Raw genomic sequence first — 15,607 nt, 5'->3', positions numbered from 1 at the left:
TGAGGATACAACATCATGGATAACAACTTCTTGCTTTTTGCATAGAGCGACGTTTCGATGTAGATTCTTACACCGTTATCAGGCTAACAGCGACAGCAACCATGGGAAGTATATATACTTGTATTATCGTATGCATAATAATTTTGTATTTTTTCATTCACATCTCAAAAATGACGGGGTACAATTGTCAGTATTTGGTCTCATTCTTTACTCCTTTGGCATGGGTCCTAAAACATGAGTGCTTGAATGCCGGGATAATATTCTATGTAAGTTATGTACACATATAATTACTAACTGGCCATGACCAAACAATGGTTGTTGCTTTATATGATCACTTCACAAACGTATCTAACATCGGTGAACAGTTTACACATTTAGTCCAAATGACATCGGCAGCATTCAGTCATAAGAGATAAAGGGGTTTGATAACTTTGTATACAGAACATTTAGGGAGAAATGATCCAAGGACGTATACTACATAACCTTTTCACTGTACACACTTTTGGGACTTTTTTCTTGAACACAAATTAAATGATATCACAACAATGATCTCTTTGTAACTGAACGCATGTGTAGCAGTGACGTGGCGATTTATTACTGTTTCGTGTCATGCCAGTGTATATTCTTTATTATCATTAAGACCTCTTCCGTCGCAAGGAGTCTGAAGCATCTGCCTGGAGAGGGGAAGTACCCCATAAATGGAATTTTTAACTGTTTACCTGAACAAATAGATGTCGAGAAATATTTGTGTTTGTAAAGTCCCTGAATCAATATGACCAGCATCGTGATCCTTAAAATGTTAGAAAGAGAATACTTTCATTAACTGAACTGTTGATCCTGTTACAAGTACATCCTCCATCATGACAACATAGTATGATCAAATTATATGCATTCTTCCTTCCTGCTTGTATAGATGTACTGTTCCGTGACAATGCTTCAGGAATATGTTATTAAGTATATACTTCCCTGATACTCAAGCGTTCTTACTTCATTTAGTTCATTCTGTGCACATGAACGTAAGGGCCGTACAGCCCTTTTTATCTTATTTTGCGAGCGAGTTAATAAGGTTTAAAACATTGCCACCAGGTCGTAAAACTAGTCTCGTCACGGTCATTATTTTCCTCTTCTGTCGCCGTTAGGCAAAGTCCGGCGGTCGTCGTTGTCCCGTGTACACGACTGCATGAGAAGTGGTGAACCGTCAATTATATTCTCCAGCAGCATACTCGCATACCTTTATCATGTACATATTTGATATATGTTATTTCATATATGTCTGTTACCTTATTCATGTTTTGAAAATGTTTATGTAACTTAAAGGTTGTCCTCTCTGACCCGTGAAGGTCCGGGTTAGAATGAACCTTCAGTAACCCATGCTTGTCGTTTGGGGCGGCTAACGGCTTGGTTGACACATGTCATCGGTTTCAAATTGCGCAGATCGATGCTGCTGCTGTTGATCACTTGATTGTTTAGTCCAGACTTGATTTTTGGTCATTTCGCTATGATGTTTGAAAAATGTTTTGCGAAAAGGTTAGCAAATGTTTTCACAATGTTGTATTCACAAGAATAACAATTTAGCAATGTTTTATCTGATCTTTTGGTTTTAACATTTCAATGGTTTTGTAAAATATTCCGTAATACAGCCGTGAATGACACACGCGAGAAGAAGACCACGTGTTATGACGTGAGATAGAACGTCACCATACTAATTTCAACATGATATATTTCAGGCTGCACTTCAAGTCACTGAATTTTCATGTAAACTTTAATAAGTCAAATATTAACATTAGGCACGTATCAAAAGTGTTTGTAGGTTTTTAGAGGTAACGCTACTACCTTGAGAGGTATACCTGAGGCTCCGGATCTTGACTACATTTGAGGTTTCTCAACAAAATGACGGTCGTGTAAAACAGTCAATGTACGTCAAATTAAAACGTCAATGTATGTCAAATCATGAAGTCAGTCACTGGATTGTTTTGTCTAGGTTTTCAAATACCTGGGGAAATAATTCTGAGTGCGGCGTTAAACAACAAATAAACACAAAACATCAGTTCAATACGACTTACATTTTGACATTTTGACTTCCATGATTTTTACCATCGATAACTTTTAAAATAACATGAAATGAAGCGTACACTTTCCCAGTCTAATAAATCAAGTCTTTCTGTTTACATTCATGGCACATCTCATTCCTGCGAGCAGCCCAGTAAACAGAAAGTAGGTAGTTGTTCCTATTTTCACTTCAGCAACTAAATTTAGCTGCTATATGCATGAGCGGTAGGGGAAATATATCTGGTTAATTTCTGCATACTTGCTCATTATCATTCAACCAATATCTGTCACTCCACAAAAGTGTATATATTATTATTATAGGATATTAATATAGCGCACATATCCACGCACTAGTGCATGCTCAAGGCGCTGGTATTTTTTCCCCTCGATCATTGGATGTCAATCTCAACGGCACATCGCATTATCAATCTCAACTCCCTGGGGAGTATACAACTCTTGCAGCCACTAGGCGCACCGAGCTATTGTGGCTTTCTCATCCTAACGAGGTACACTTTCACAGCTGGGTGGATTGGGACACATAGTCACAGTACTTTATCCATGTTCACTGCACGTTGCTGTACCCGCAACTAGGCGTTTGCACGTATTCATGTGGCCACCATCTGGTCAAATACCAACGGATTCGTGGGTTCTTTTAAGTGCACAGGGTTGTGTACTGTACACTAGGGTTTGTGACAACACTGAAAGAGTCTGCACACAAAGTTGACTCCAAGGTTTTTACACCCGGTCACAGGTGGGCTCGATCCCGACACCTCAACCTCGCTGGATCACTAGCCTGGCGCCTTAGCCAGCTTGCCCACCTATATATTCATATTTGACATATCAATCACAAATTACAAAAAGACTTGGAAATTAATTAATGTTCGATAAGGACACCGGAACACCTGTACGCAGTAATTAATTTCGTCAGTGATAGATAAGTTAACTTGAAACAGTAGACCTACAGTACGGTATGATGGCATGGGGACGCTAACCGGAGCGAAAACCCGGCAAATAACGGCTAACAACGTCCGAACTACATGAGAATAGTTCCACTAGTGGTCTTACCACACGTGAGAGCCCCATGTACATCTATGCCGTACTGTTTTGAAGGCCTTCACCTAATGTTTTGTCTGCCTGACAACCGTGATTCAACTTCCAAAAGAAGCGTGCATTATTACACTACAAACGCTTACACATTTCTTACCAATACAAATTCCTTAATCACAAAATTACTTTAAATCAGAATTCTACAATTCGACAGTTCGGTACGTTGAAGCCACGTATGTGAGTGAGTGAGTAAGTGAGTGAGTGGGTGTATGGGCAGGTGTGTGTGTGGGTGAGTGAGTGAGTTTAGAAATGAGAAGTCACAAGAGAAAGAAACAGGTGACTACGCGTGGAGTTCCCTGAACTCGACGTTTTACATTTGAAACTCGAACTATAATAAAGAAAATCGAAATAGTATAAAGATCAATAGTAAAGAAGTCGGGATTATTTGTATGGAGACATTCCAGCTACCACGACAATTTGATAAAAAAACATCCCCGGAACATTTTGCGAAAATTTCCAGAAAGGTTTTTAAAACGTTTTATTCACATGACTTTGTGTGGTTCCAGAAACGTTTCAGAAGCATCTTCTTAAACATTTGGCTATAATGTTTTAAAAATGTTTTTACGGAATGGTTAGCAAAAGTTTTCACAAAATCTTTTATTCACGTGAATTTGTTTGGTTCAAGAAACATTTTAGCAACGTTTTCTCTGAACATTTGGTTTTAACATTTCAATGGTTTTGCACAATATTCCGCAATACAGTCGTAACGGTATATAACGAAGGACACACATGAGAGAAAGACCACGTGTTATGACGTGAGATTGAGTGAGTGAGTAACTGATTGGCTCAGTGAGTAACTTTACTAAACTGCACACTTGATTTTCATTTCACAAGTCAAATATGAACATAAGATTCAAACTAAGTATGTTTGTTAGTTTTGATTCTAACGCAACTACCTTGAAGAGGCAAACACGAAGCATATTGACAGAAAGCTCCGGATCTTGACTACCTTTGAGGTTTCTCAGCAAAATGATTGGTTTACAAAATAACTTGTAATGTCATGAAGGCATTTTGCCGATACCGGATTGGACTGGTTTTATTTTCCTCCTTCGTAAAACGGAATCTTGCAAAGCGATGTATGTTTGTGAACAGACAGAATTGGGAAACAATTTTAACTCCAAAATGGGTGAATAAAACATCACATGAAACTGTGTTAACAAGGATTCCGTGTGTGTATTTGTGCATGTGATTGTTTGTGTGTGTGTGTGTGTGTGTGTGTGTGTGTGTGTGTGTGTGTGTTTGTGTGACTGAAGACCGTGGGCTGTAATTACTACGACCCCACCATCGTCCAATTGATTCAAGATTCTATCTGCTACCTACCTATCTATCTATCTATCTATCATCTATCTATCTGAGAGAGTGGTGTCCGTTTGCTGTTGTACGTGTGTGTGTATATATTTAGGGTACATACCCCGTTTAAAGCATAATAAAAATTCTACAGCCTTAAAGGGGAAAAAACTCACATAAACAACATACTTGACCTACAACCTGGTGCAGTCTGTCAAGACTATACAATTGCTGGACCCCGCCCTTTTCGAACAGCAGCTTCTGCGCTCGCTTTCATATACATTTGTATGACACAGTGCTGCTTATCCAACCTGGTCTATATGTAGTTCAACACTCGACACACACTACGGGTATACGAGTTACACAAGCCATTATTCGAATGAATAGCTACAGTGGGAGTGGTGCAAGTGAAGGCCTGTTGAACTTCCTGGTCGAAATGTGCATATGCCTTGGGGCAGTCTCTGGGTCTAGTTGCTTGTGAACAACGCAGGTGAGTACATGGAGGTTTGTTAAACTCGCGTCCTCCTTTTATAATGCTTTTGTATAGATGATGGGTAACCGTGATAGTTTCTTTCCATATCATGACGTTTATGCTGCATGAAATCAGGTCGGTATGACATCGTTTCTCAGCGTCACGCCTAACACTCGGGTTCGATTCCCTATATGGGTACAATGTGTGAAACCCATTTCTGGTGTCCCCGCTTTGATATTGCTGGAATATTGCTGAAACCAAGTTCACTCACGCGTTGTCATCTCTTATGTTTCCAGTTCAACATGGCAACGCCTGGTAAAGGTACGACACAGGACAGTGCTGAAGAATACCACTCTCAGATAGCGGTGCTTATGTCCCCTGTCATTGTCACCATGGGGATAATGATGCTGGTCGGCTTCTTTGGCAATATCCTGGTGATCTATATCTACGCTGTCAGGCTGAAGAGAAGCACCACGCGCCTGTTCATCACCGCCCTGGCTGTTGCTGACACCGTTGTGTGCATTGTGTGTATTCCAGTAGAAATTGTTGTAGTCCGTTACCTGTACTCCTTCGATATCCCATGGCTCTGCAGGGTGTTCCGGACGATTGTCCTTGCCTGTGTGACCACTTCAATATCCGTGCTTATATCTATCGCCGTTGACAGATACAAAAGGGTATGTACTCCTTTCAAGTCTCAGATTTCTGTCAAAAGGGCGAAAATTGCAGTTGGTATTGGCTGTATTGTTGCTATAACTCTTGCGTCACCCTCGATGGTCATTTTAGGCAGGAAGACGGTCAACAGAACTGTTGTCGGCTACGCATGCGCCACAGATGACAGTATGGTCAAGACACCATTCCCAGGGCTCTTTAACGGGATGCAACTTCTCATTGCCGTTATCTCCATATCAACTCTTACTACGCTTTATGCGCTGATTCTGAAGAGAGTCCGAGCACAGAAGAGGTACAGGGAAGGCATGACCCCTAACGGTATCCCCTCGCAAGGCCTGCTCAACACAGTCGGGTGAAGCGACGTCTGTGACGGACACAGTGATTACGTCAACACGCGACAGCACATTGGTATCAGCACAGGATAACATAGCGACTAGTGACGACACGGCGACATCATCACGCGACAACACTGTAACATCAGCACATGAAGGGTCACTGTCGTGTGATGATACGATCACCTCGAACGACGATACGACGACATCGCCAATTAACACAAATGGAAAAAAGGTTGCGAAAATAAACTCTGGCTTAAAGAACGGAACACACAAGACCACGTTAATGATGTTCATCATCACGGCCGTGTTTATTCTCAGCTTTGTTCCTCATCTGGCTCTGATGGCGACACGGGCCGTACAGAAACACACGTACGCCCACCTAGAGGGGGCGCCACTGGCTCTGTATAACCTTTTCCTGAGAACTTACTTCATCAACTCTGTATCCAATCCAATCATATACGGGTTCATGAGTGACAAATTCCGATCACAGGCAAAGATTGTGTTCAGACGGATGTGTTGTAAGAAGTAATGTAAGCACTGAGAACTGTATTCTTATCAATGTTTAAAATAATGAAGGATACAACTTCATGGATAACAACTTACTGCTTGTTGCATAGAGCGACGTTTCGATGTAGATTCTTACACCGTTATCAGGCTAACAGCGACAGCAACCATGGGAAGTATGTATACTTGTATTATCGTATGCATAATAATTTTGTATTTTTTCATTCACATCTAAAAAATTGTCAGTATTTGGTCTCATTCTTTACTCCTTTGGCATGGGTCCTAAAACATGAGTGCTTGAATGCCGGGATAATATTCTATGTAAGTTATGTTCGCATATGCTTACTAACTGGCCATGACTAAACAATGGTTGTTGCTTTATATGATCACTTCACAAACGTATCTAACATCGATGAACAGTTTACACATTTAGTCCAAATGACATCGGCAGCATTCAGTCATAAGAGATAAAGGGGTTTGATAACTTTGTATACAGAACATTTAGGGAGAAATTATCCAAGGACGTATACTACATAACCTTTTATTGTATACACTTTTGGGACTTTTTCTTGAACACAAATTAAATGATATCACAACAATGATCTCTTTGTAACTGAACGCATGTGTAGCAGTGACGTGGCGATTTTATTACTGTTTCGTGTCATGCCAGTGTATATTCTTTATTATCATTCACAAGAGGACCTCTTCCGTCGCACATTTGGAGTCTGAAGCATCTGCCTGGAGACAATCCAGCTACCACGGAATTTGATACCGGAACATAAATTTCCAGAAAGGTTTTAAAACGTTTTATTATTCACGTGAATTTGTTTGGTTCAAGAAACATTTTAGCAACGTTTTCTCTGAACATTTGGTTTTAACATTTCAATGGTTTTGCACAATATTCCGCAATACAGTCGTAACGGTATATAACGAATGGATACAGCTTCATGGATAACAACTTCCTGCTTTTTGCATAGAGCGACGTTTCGATGTAGATTCTAACACAGTTATCAAGCTAAGAGCGACAGCAACCATGGGAAGTATATATACTTGTATTATCGTATGCATAATAATTTTGTATTTTTTCATTCACATCTCAAAAATGACGGGGTACAATTGTCAGTATTTGGTCTCATTCTTTACTCCTTTGGCATGGGTCCTAAAACATGAGTGCTTGAATGCCGGGATAATATTCTGTGTAAGTTATGATCGCATATGCTTACTAACTTGCCATGGCTAAACAATGGTTGTTGCTTTATATGATCACTTCACAAACGTATCTAACATTGATGAACAGTTTACACATTTAGTCCAAATGACATCGGCCGCATTCAGTCATAAGAGATAAAGGGGTTTGATAACTTTGTATACAGAACATTTAGGGGAGAAATTATCCAAGGACGTATACTACATAACCTTTTCACTGTACACACTTTTGGGACTTTTTTCTTGAACACAAATTAAATGATATCACAACAATGATCTCTTTGCAACTGAACGCAGGTGTAGCAGTGACGTGGCGAGTTATTACTGTTTCGTGTCATGCCATTGTATATTCTTTATTATCATTAAGACCTCTTCCGTCGTACGGAGTCTGAAGCATCTGCCTGGAGAAGCGGAAGTACCCCATAAATGGAATTTTTAACTGTTTACCTGAACAAATAGATGTCGAGAAATATTTGTGTTTGTAAAGTCCCTGAATCAATATGACCAGCATCGTGAGCCATAAAATGCTAGAAAGAGAATAGTTTGATTAACTGAACTGTTGATCCTGTTACAAGTACATCCTCCATCATGACAACATAGCATGATCAAATTATATGCATTTTTCCTTCCTTGCTTGTATAGATGTAGTGTTCCGTGACAATGCTTCAGGGATATGTTATTAAGTATATACTTCCCTGATATTCAAGCGTTCTTACTTCATTTATTCTGTGCACATGAACGTCGTTCAAAAAGGGCCGTACAGCCCTTTTTATCTTATTTTGCGAGCGAGTTAATAAGGTTTAAAACATTGCCACCAGGTCGTAAAACTAGTCTCGTCACGGTCATTATTTTCCTCTTCTGTCGCCGTTAGGCAAAGTACGGCGGTCGTCGTTGTGTACACGACTGCATGAGAAGTGGTGAACCGTCGATTATATTCTCCAGCAGCATACTCGCATACCTTTATCATGTACATATTTGATATATGTTATCTCATATATGTCTGTTACCTTATTCATGTTTTGAAAATGTTTATGTAAGGCTGTCCTCTCTGACCCGTGAAGGTCCGGGTTAGAATGAACCTTCAGTAACCCATGCTTGTCGTTTGGGGCGGCTAACGGCTTGGTTGACACATGTCATCGGTTCCCAATTGCGCAGATCGATGCTGCTGCTGTTGATCACTGGATTGTCTTGTCCACACTTGATTTTTGGTCATTTCTCTATGATGTTTTAAAAATGTTTTTGCGAAAAGGTTAGCAAATGTTTTCACGATGTTGTATTCACAAGAATAATAATTTAGCAATGTTTTATCTGATCTTTTGGTTTTAACATTTCAATGGTTTTGTAAAATATTCCATAATACTGCCGTAACGGTATGTAACGAATGACACACGCAAGAAGAAGACCACGTGTTATGACGTGAGATAGAACGCCCTCTCGTCACCATACTAATTTCAACATGATATATTTCAGGCTGCACTTCACGTCATTGAATTTTCATGTAAAGCTTTATACAGTCAAATATTAACATTAGGCACGTATCAAAAGTGTTTTTAAGTCTTTGGTGGTGACGCTACTACCTTGACAGGTATACCTGAGGCCCCGGACCTTGACTACATCTGAGGTTTCTCAACAAAATGACTGTCGTGCAAACCAGTCAATGTACGTCAAATTAAAACGTCAATGTACGTCAAATCTTGAAGTCAGTCACTGGATTATCTGTTTGATTGGCATTTAGAAGTTGGTGAATAATAAGAAAGTAAGAAAGTTTATGGATAACAACTTCTTTATTATATATGATGCGACGTTTCGGTATGGATTCTTATACCGTTGTCAAGCAAGAGTGAAGTACTACAGCACAGAACAGACTTATATACATGAACAGGGATTAAGTAATAACAACATGTAGGAATGAATCAGGGGGATTAACAACAACAACAAGGCACGGTGGCAATAATGTAGTGACAATAGGAAGCCAATGGTGGTGGAGGTAGAAACAAAATATACATGCTGATGAGATTAATTTATTAACAATGATAGCTGAAGTGCTATTGAAGTGCTGTTGTTTTTATCAGATCATTGTATGCAGAGAGGATGACATATCCCTGGTCTCTGTTGATTGAGGGCTTGTGTCTCCGGATTTGAACTGCTTCTGCAAGTTTCCTTTTGGTGAAGTCCTGGTGGTTTTCGGATAATATCTCCACATTGTCCCAAATTATGTTGTGATTGGGACAGCTGATGATGTGGTCTGATATTGCCGATTTTCTATCAGATTTAGTGGTAGATGATAAGTGTTCTTTGATTCTGATATTTATGGGCCGGGAGGTTTCACCTACATAGGCCTCGCCACAGTCACAGTTGATTTTATAGACAACACCTTTGGGTTGATGTTGTCGTTTAGAGGTGTTCCTGCCATTAGCTTTGAGTAGGGTTTTCAGTGGTGTAGAGCTGGTAAAGTAGGTTTCGATGCCTGCTTCTCGTTTCAGGAGACGGCTGATGTGGTGAGAGGTCTCTCAGGAGGACAATAAGTTTACGATACTTTAACCCCCTTCGAGGATACAGCCACTAACAATCGCAGTTGCTAATTTATACTACTATGTTTAAAATACCTTTTATCTATTTACAAATCATTTAACAAATCTATTTCTTTTAAAAATGCAATATTAAATGAGAACTGACATTAGTAAAAAGATCCTTCATAGTTCGTGATTTGAAATACTTATCCCTTGTGATGGAATATTCAACACAGTCAAGCAGGACATGCTTGACCATGATTCTTTCATCACAAGGGATACAAAACGGAGGATCCTCACCTTTCAATAAGTATTCATGAGTATATCTTGTGTGGCCAATACGACATCGTCGCATGATGACCTCTTCAAATCTGGACTGACAACCCAAGTAGGTGTAACCAATGTAGGATTTTATTTCATATAGTTTATTGATACCTACTTGGGTGTCCCATCTATTCTGCATTAGATCACGGATATAAGTTCTAATGCTAGCTTTGTAATCAGAGTATTGGATAAGAAGTGGCGTCACAGATTTGTTGAGTGCTGCCTTGGCAGCAAGATCAGCCATTGTATTGCCAGAAATGCCAACGTGGCTGGGTAACCAACAAAAGACGATGTCGCATTGGCCAGTAGCAAGCTCATTATACAATTCAATAATTTCTAATAAAAGTGGATGTTGACAAGAAAGATTTTTAATAGCCTGAAGACAAGAAAGAGAATCGGAAGAGATTACGTACTTTTTATATATACGGTGTTTATTAATATATTTAAGAGCTGTTAATATGGCGTTAGCTTCTGCTGTGAGAATAGAGCTCTTATTCGGTAGTCGAGAAGATATTGTTCGGGATCCAATGACAGTGGCACATGCCACCGCGCCACCATCCTTGGACCCATCTGTAAATAAGGATTTGTATGTATATTGAACAGCAAAAGAAACGCAAATCTGGCTTTTTGTCAAGTTCGTGAATAGAAAACAACCAAAATCATGTCCCATCATTTATTCTAAAGACAACACTGTCAATTTAACAGCTGAAAGTTGTCGTTGACATTGAATTGCAATAAGTTCAAATTGATCACAGTCCATCAAATGGAGATACCCCTGAACGCGAAAAGTGACAGTCTCTTTAGTCGCGTGTATGGCTTGCACACAGCACTTGAGCTTGCACACAGGCCGTGCAACGTGGCCTCATTGAGTTCATTAGAGTCTGAAAGAATGCCTGAGGCAATTGGTTCCGCTCAAACACCAATCTCTATTCCAATTGTGCAAGTGTGAGTGGCTGTCTACCTGCACCAATCCTTCGTCCAATTTCGTCCCAGAATGTTCAATGGGAGCCATATACGGGGAAAGAGACGGCCATGGAAAAACGTTAATGTTGTTTTGAGCCAGATAATCCATCGACACTCCTGCTGTAGGAGGGCTGCAAACGTCGCTGGCGTTGTTGGCGTGTCAAACTTGGCCCCACAAATGGCCTTCGGCAGTGGATTCCAGCAGCCCTAAGACGATGCCTAATTGTAGCGCTGGACACTGCTACCCTTGACCCATGAACTAAGGCTGCTGTTACTGTTGGTGCTTGAGTTCGGTTCCTTAGATGAGTGACCCGGATGAACCGATCTTGCGCATGAGATGTCACTCGTTGCCGTCCGGTACGGGGACGATCAGCAGCAACCCGGTTTGCTGATGACGTTGAGCAAGTCGTGTAATGGTGGTAAGATGACAGCCCAATTGTCTAGCTACAGCGGTTGCAGAGCTACCTCCGTGCAACTTTCCAATGGCCATTCCTCTCTGCTCAGTCTTTAGTCTAGGCATCGTTTGTGTGGCGTGTACATCTCCTAGTGTCAATACTGAACTGTTTTTTTGACACAAACCTTTATAAAGGATACCTCAGACTGAAATGCATGCTTTTCATCCAGAACCGTCGATGCACGTGCTACAATTATGGTTTTGCTGCACTGTTGGTGTGTTTGTGCGAATGTTTCGTATGGACGTCAAATTGCATGACATCATCTCATCTTGGATCAATACGTCACTTTACCATGAACGTTCCATAAACATTACCTTCATGTGATTTAATTTTTTCGAAACTTGCGTTTCTTTTGCTTCTCATTAAATTATATTTATTTTTTAATTGATTATATTCTTGTTTATATTGTAATTCATTTGTTTCTGATTTCCTAAACTTTGTCAGAGTTAGGTCACTTTCAGGCCTCACCAGTTGCCAAGGAGGAGAAGAAAGAAGACGGGAAGGAGCTATAGTTTCCAGCTCAATGCCGGCAGAAAAAATAAATGGCTTAATTCTGTGCCCAAGAGGCGGAACAAGAGAAGAATTTTTGTTGTATAAATCCTCATAGAGAGGATTAAAGACACAGTAATATGCAGGGTTAGGTTTGTTAGAGGACAGTTTGGTAATATACTGTAATGATAATTTTATACGTCAAAAATTAAACCCAAGAACTTGGCCTCCTTAACAACTTTGATGGGAGTGCCATCTAGAGATAGTTAAGGGTCTTTATGTGGTTTGTATTTACGGCAGAAACGTATGCAATTAGTTTTGGATTTAGAAAATTTAAAGCCGTTTTCAAAACACCATTTATTTATGTTGTTTAAACACAACTGCGGTTGCCGTTCAATAGTATGCATAGTTTTACCACGACAAGAAATATTAAAATCATCCACAAATAACGATCCATCTATTGAATCATTTAAAACTTTTGATAAACTATTTATCTTTATACTAAATAGTGTGACAGATAAAATACTGCCTTGTGGAACACCCTGATCCTGATTATAATGATCAGACAGGGTTGAATCCACGCGGACTTGAAATTGTCTGTCATTTTAAAAGTTGGCTATAAATTGAGGCAAACGACCTCTCAATCCAAAGCCATGTAAATCTCTTAAAATGCCATATTTCCACGTACTGTCATATGCCTTTCCAGATAAAAAAAGATAGACACAGCGTGTTGTTTATTAATTAGTGCGTTTTTATCAAATGATTCCAAACCCACTAAGTGATCGAGTCTTCTATTTTTACGGAAACCACATTGTATATCTGTTAAAAGGTTATTAGTTTCAAAGTACCAAACAAGTCGATTATTTATCATTCGTTCCATGGTTTTGCGAACACAGCTGGTTAGTGCAATAGGTCGGTAATTTGACGGATCTGTATGATCACGTCCAGGATTAGGTATTGGTACTACTATATCGTCACGCCATGAGGGAGGAAATTTACCTGATGTCCAAATGTCATCAAAAAGGCGTAAGAGCATCTCTAAACATGATTCTGGTAAGTGCTTCAGGAGTTGATAATGTATGTTATCAGCACCTGTAGCAGTATCGTGAGCTTGCTCAAGAGCAGTATGGAGTTCATGAATCGAAATGTTTCATTATAATCTTCCCCATTATCTGAATTAATATTAATAGTTTTCCTTTCTTGATGTTTTTGATATTGTTGGAATGTAGGCACATAATTAGAAGAGGAAGCGCGTTTAGCGAGAGTTTCACCAAGTTTATTCGCAATATCTGATTTTTGGGTAAGTTATTGATCTCCATGTTTAAGATGATGGACACTAGATTTAGTACCTTTACCTTTAATTTTCTGGACCATGTCCCATACCTTGGACATGGGCGTTTGAGAATATATTTTGGATACATAATTTTGCCAAGATTGGCGTTTATTCTGTTTAAAAGTACGCCGCGCTTTAGCATTTAACATTTTAAATTGATTTAAATTATGCACCATAGGATGGCGACGGAAATAATGTTCTGCTGTTTTCCTTGCCTTTCTAGCTTGTTTGCACTCATCACAGGGAAGTGATTCTGGGGAGCAGGATAATTCCTACCCGGACAATTGCCACCCGGACAATTGCCACCCAGTTAATTTCACTATAATGATGAGGACAATTCTCACCCATGCTTGAAATATGGACTTTGGTGTAATATTGAAAATGATGAAACATAGAAATTTTGACATTAAAGAAATTTGACTTTTTTGACTTTGATAACATTTTGGGATGAAAAAAATTGACTTCGATGACTTTTTACTTTGATGTAATATTGATAAAATATCAACTTGATGAAATTTGAACTTAAGTGCAAACATAAGACCTATTTACTAAAAAAAACATTGACGAATTTGTATTGTGAGCAAGTGCTAGGCAGATCAAATGTTTATAAAAAGAATGTTTTTGAGCTTGGATGCTACTGTCTTAAATACACATATCTTGAGATGAATGTTTTGCTGAGCATGGGTGCTCTTGCCTTATATGAATGTTTTGATAAGGTGAACATACATACTTTGATAGAAAAACAGTACAATTCTACAGGTTTCATCCTTTTGTTCACGCTATCAGTTCATGCTATAGTGCTTGTCATTATCAGTAAACATGTAAACATGTCAATATCAGTAAAATTTGAAAAATTGCTGTAAACTCATGTATGTCACAAAATAGTGCTTCCTTATTTAAAAATATGCTGTTATTTGTTGTGCATTAAATAAGATCAATAAAACCTGATTAGTTCAACCATACTAAAGCATGTCATGAAGAAAGTAATAGTTCATGTTTGTTTTTATATGGAATATTGTTATATGGTATTGATGTCAAAATGAATAAATGTTGAAACTGAACTATGTTCTTCATGTTATTTTTATTTTGGGGTGGGAATTGTCCGGGTGGGAATTGTCCTAGGTGGGAATTGTCCTAGGTGGGAATTGTCCGAGTGGGAATTGTCCGGGTGGCAATTGTCTTGGTGGGAATTGTCCGGGTGGGAATTGTCCTAGACCCGTGATTCTGGCGTTTGAGTAGATATTGTAGATGAGAAAATCAAAGGAGCTTCTGATGTAACCCAAGTCAAATTGGTTTGACAGCTTGCAGAACATTTTGTTACTCTTGTTGTTGCTTCCGACGATGTTTTGGTTACGAAAGCATAGCTTTCTTTATGTTCAGAGCTAGTTATCTGGCATCCGCAAAACTAATGTTTCGGGTGAATTGTATTTTGTTGATCTCCATTTGATGCTTCCAGACAGGACAGTCTTTAGAGAATGATGAGTGGTCACTAGTGCAGTTTGTACATTTCTTAACATTACTGTCACAATCTTCTGTTGGTGTAAACATATTTTATTCAAAATAAATTGAACTAGGATTGGTAAACAAGCCGTAATGGCTTATTTGAATACCTCTCCATTTCATTGATACATGAATAAAACAAATATAAAATAATATGCAGCATGATAGGAAAGCAAGCAACCTGCGTATTAAACATTATTAATCATTTATCATATATTTAACCTATGCGATTTTATTATAAAAGTATGGACAGATTGTAGTATGAAAGAATTTACAAGTACATGTTTGTTTGGATTACCATTTAGGACAGAATTTAAATTATATCCATGTTCGTAAAAATACATGCGATGTCTGATGTTACAATAATTAGGACAAGTAAAGAAGTAATGTAAAGTATCCTCATA

The 15,607-nt window shown here is 39.0% G+C and overlaps 1 protein-coding gene and 1 long non-coding RNA gene across 3 annotated transcripts; both read left to right on the top strand.

The window, feature by feature from the left end:
• The first annotated feature begins 4,751 nt into the window (after positions 1 to 4,751).
• LOC124256382 (neuropeptide S receptor-like) lies at positions 4,752 to 6,507 on the top strand. Its single transcript, XM_046690386.1, is given in 3 exon segments — positions 4,752 to 4,947; positions 5,212 to 5,900; positions 5,902 to 6,507. Coding segments are annotated over 3 exon segments (1,242 nt in total). The 5' UTR covers positions 4,752 to 4,941; the 3' UTR covers positions 6,449 to 6,507.
• A 168-nt stretch (positions 6,508 to 6,675) lies between these two features.
• On the top strand, positions 6,676 to 8,934 carry LOC124256383. Of its 2 annotated transcripts, none has more exons than XR_006892891.1 (2): positions 6,676 to 6,855; positions 8,147 to 8,934. It is a non-coding gene; the product is annotated as an uncharacterized LOC124256383 (long non-coding RNA). The 2 variants fall into 2 exon arrangements; XR_006892892.1 differs by lacking the exon at positions 6,676 to 6,855 and adding an exon at positions 7,451 to 7,732.
• Positions 8,935 to 15,607: the final 6,673 nt, after the last annotated feature.

This window comes from Haliotis rubra, unplaced genomic scaffold, assembly GCF_003918875.1.
Source record: "Haliotis rubra isolate DU_JTF1 unplaced genomic scaffold, ASM391887v1 Scf626, whole genome shotgun sequence".
Classification (NCBI taxonomy): domain Eukaryota; kingdom Metazoa; phylum Mollusca; class Gastropoda; order Lepetellida; family Haliotidae; genus Haliotis; species Haliotis rubra.
Note: the sequence above shows the minus strand (reverse complement) of the source record. Positions and strands in the feature narration are given on the sequence as shown.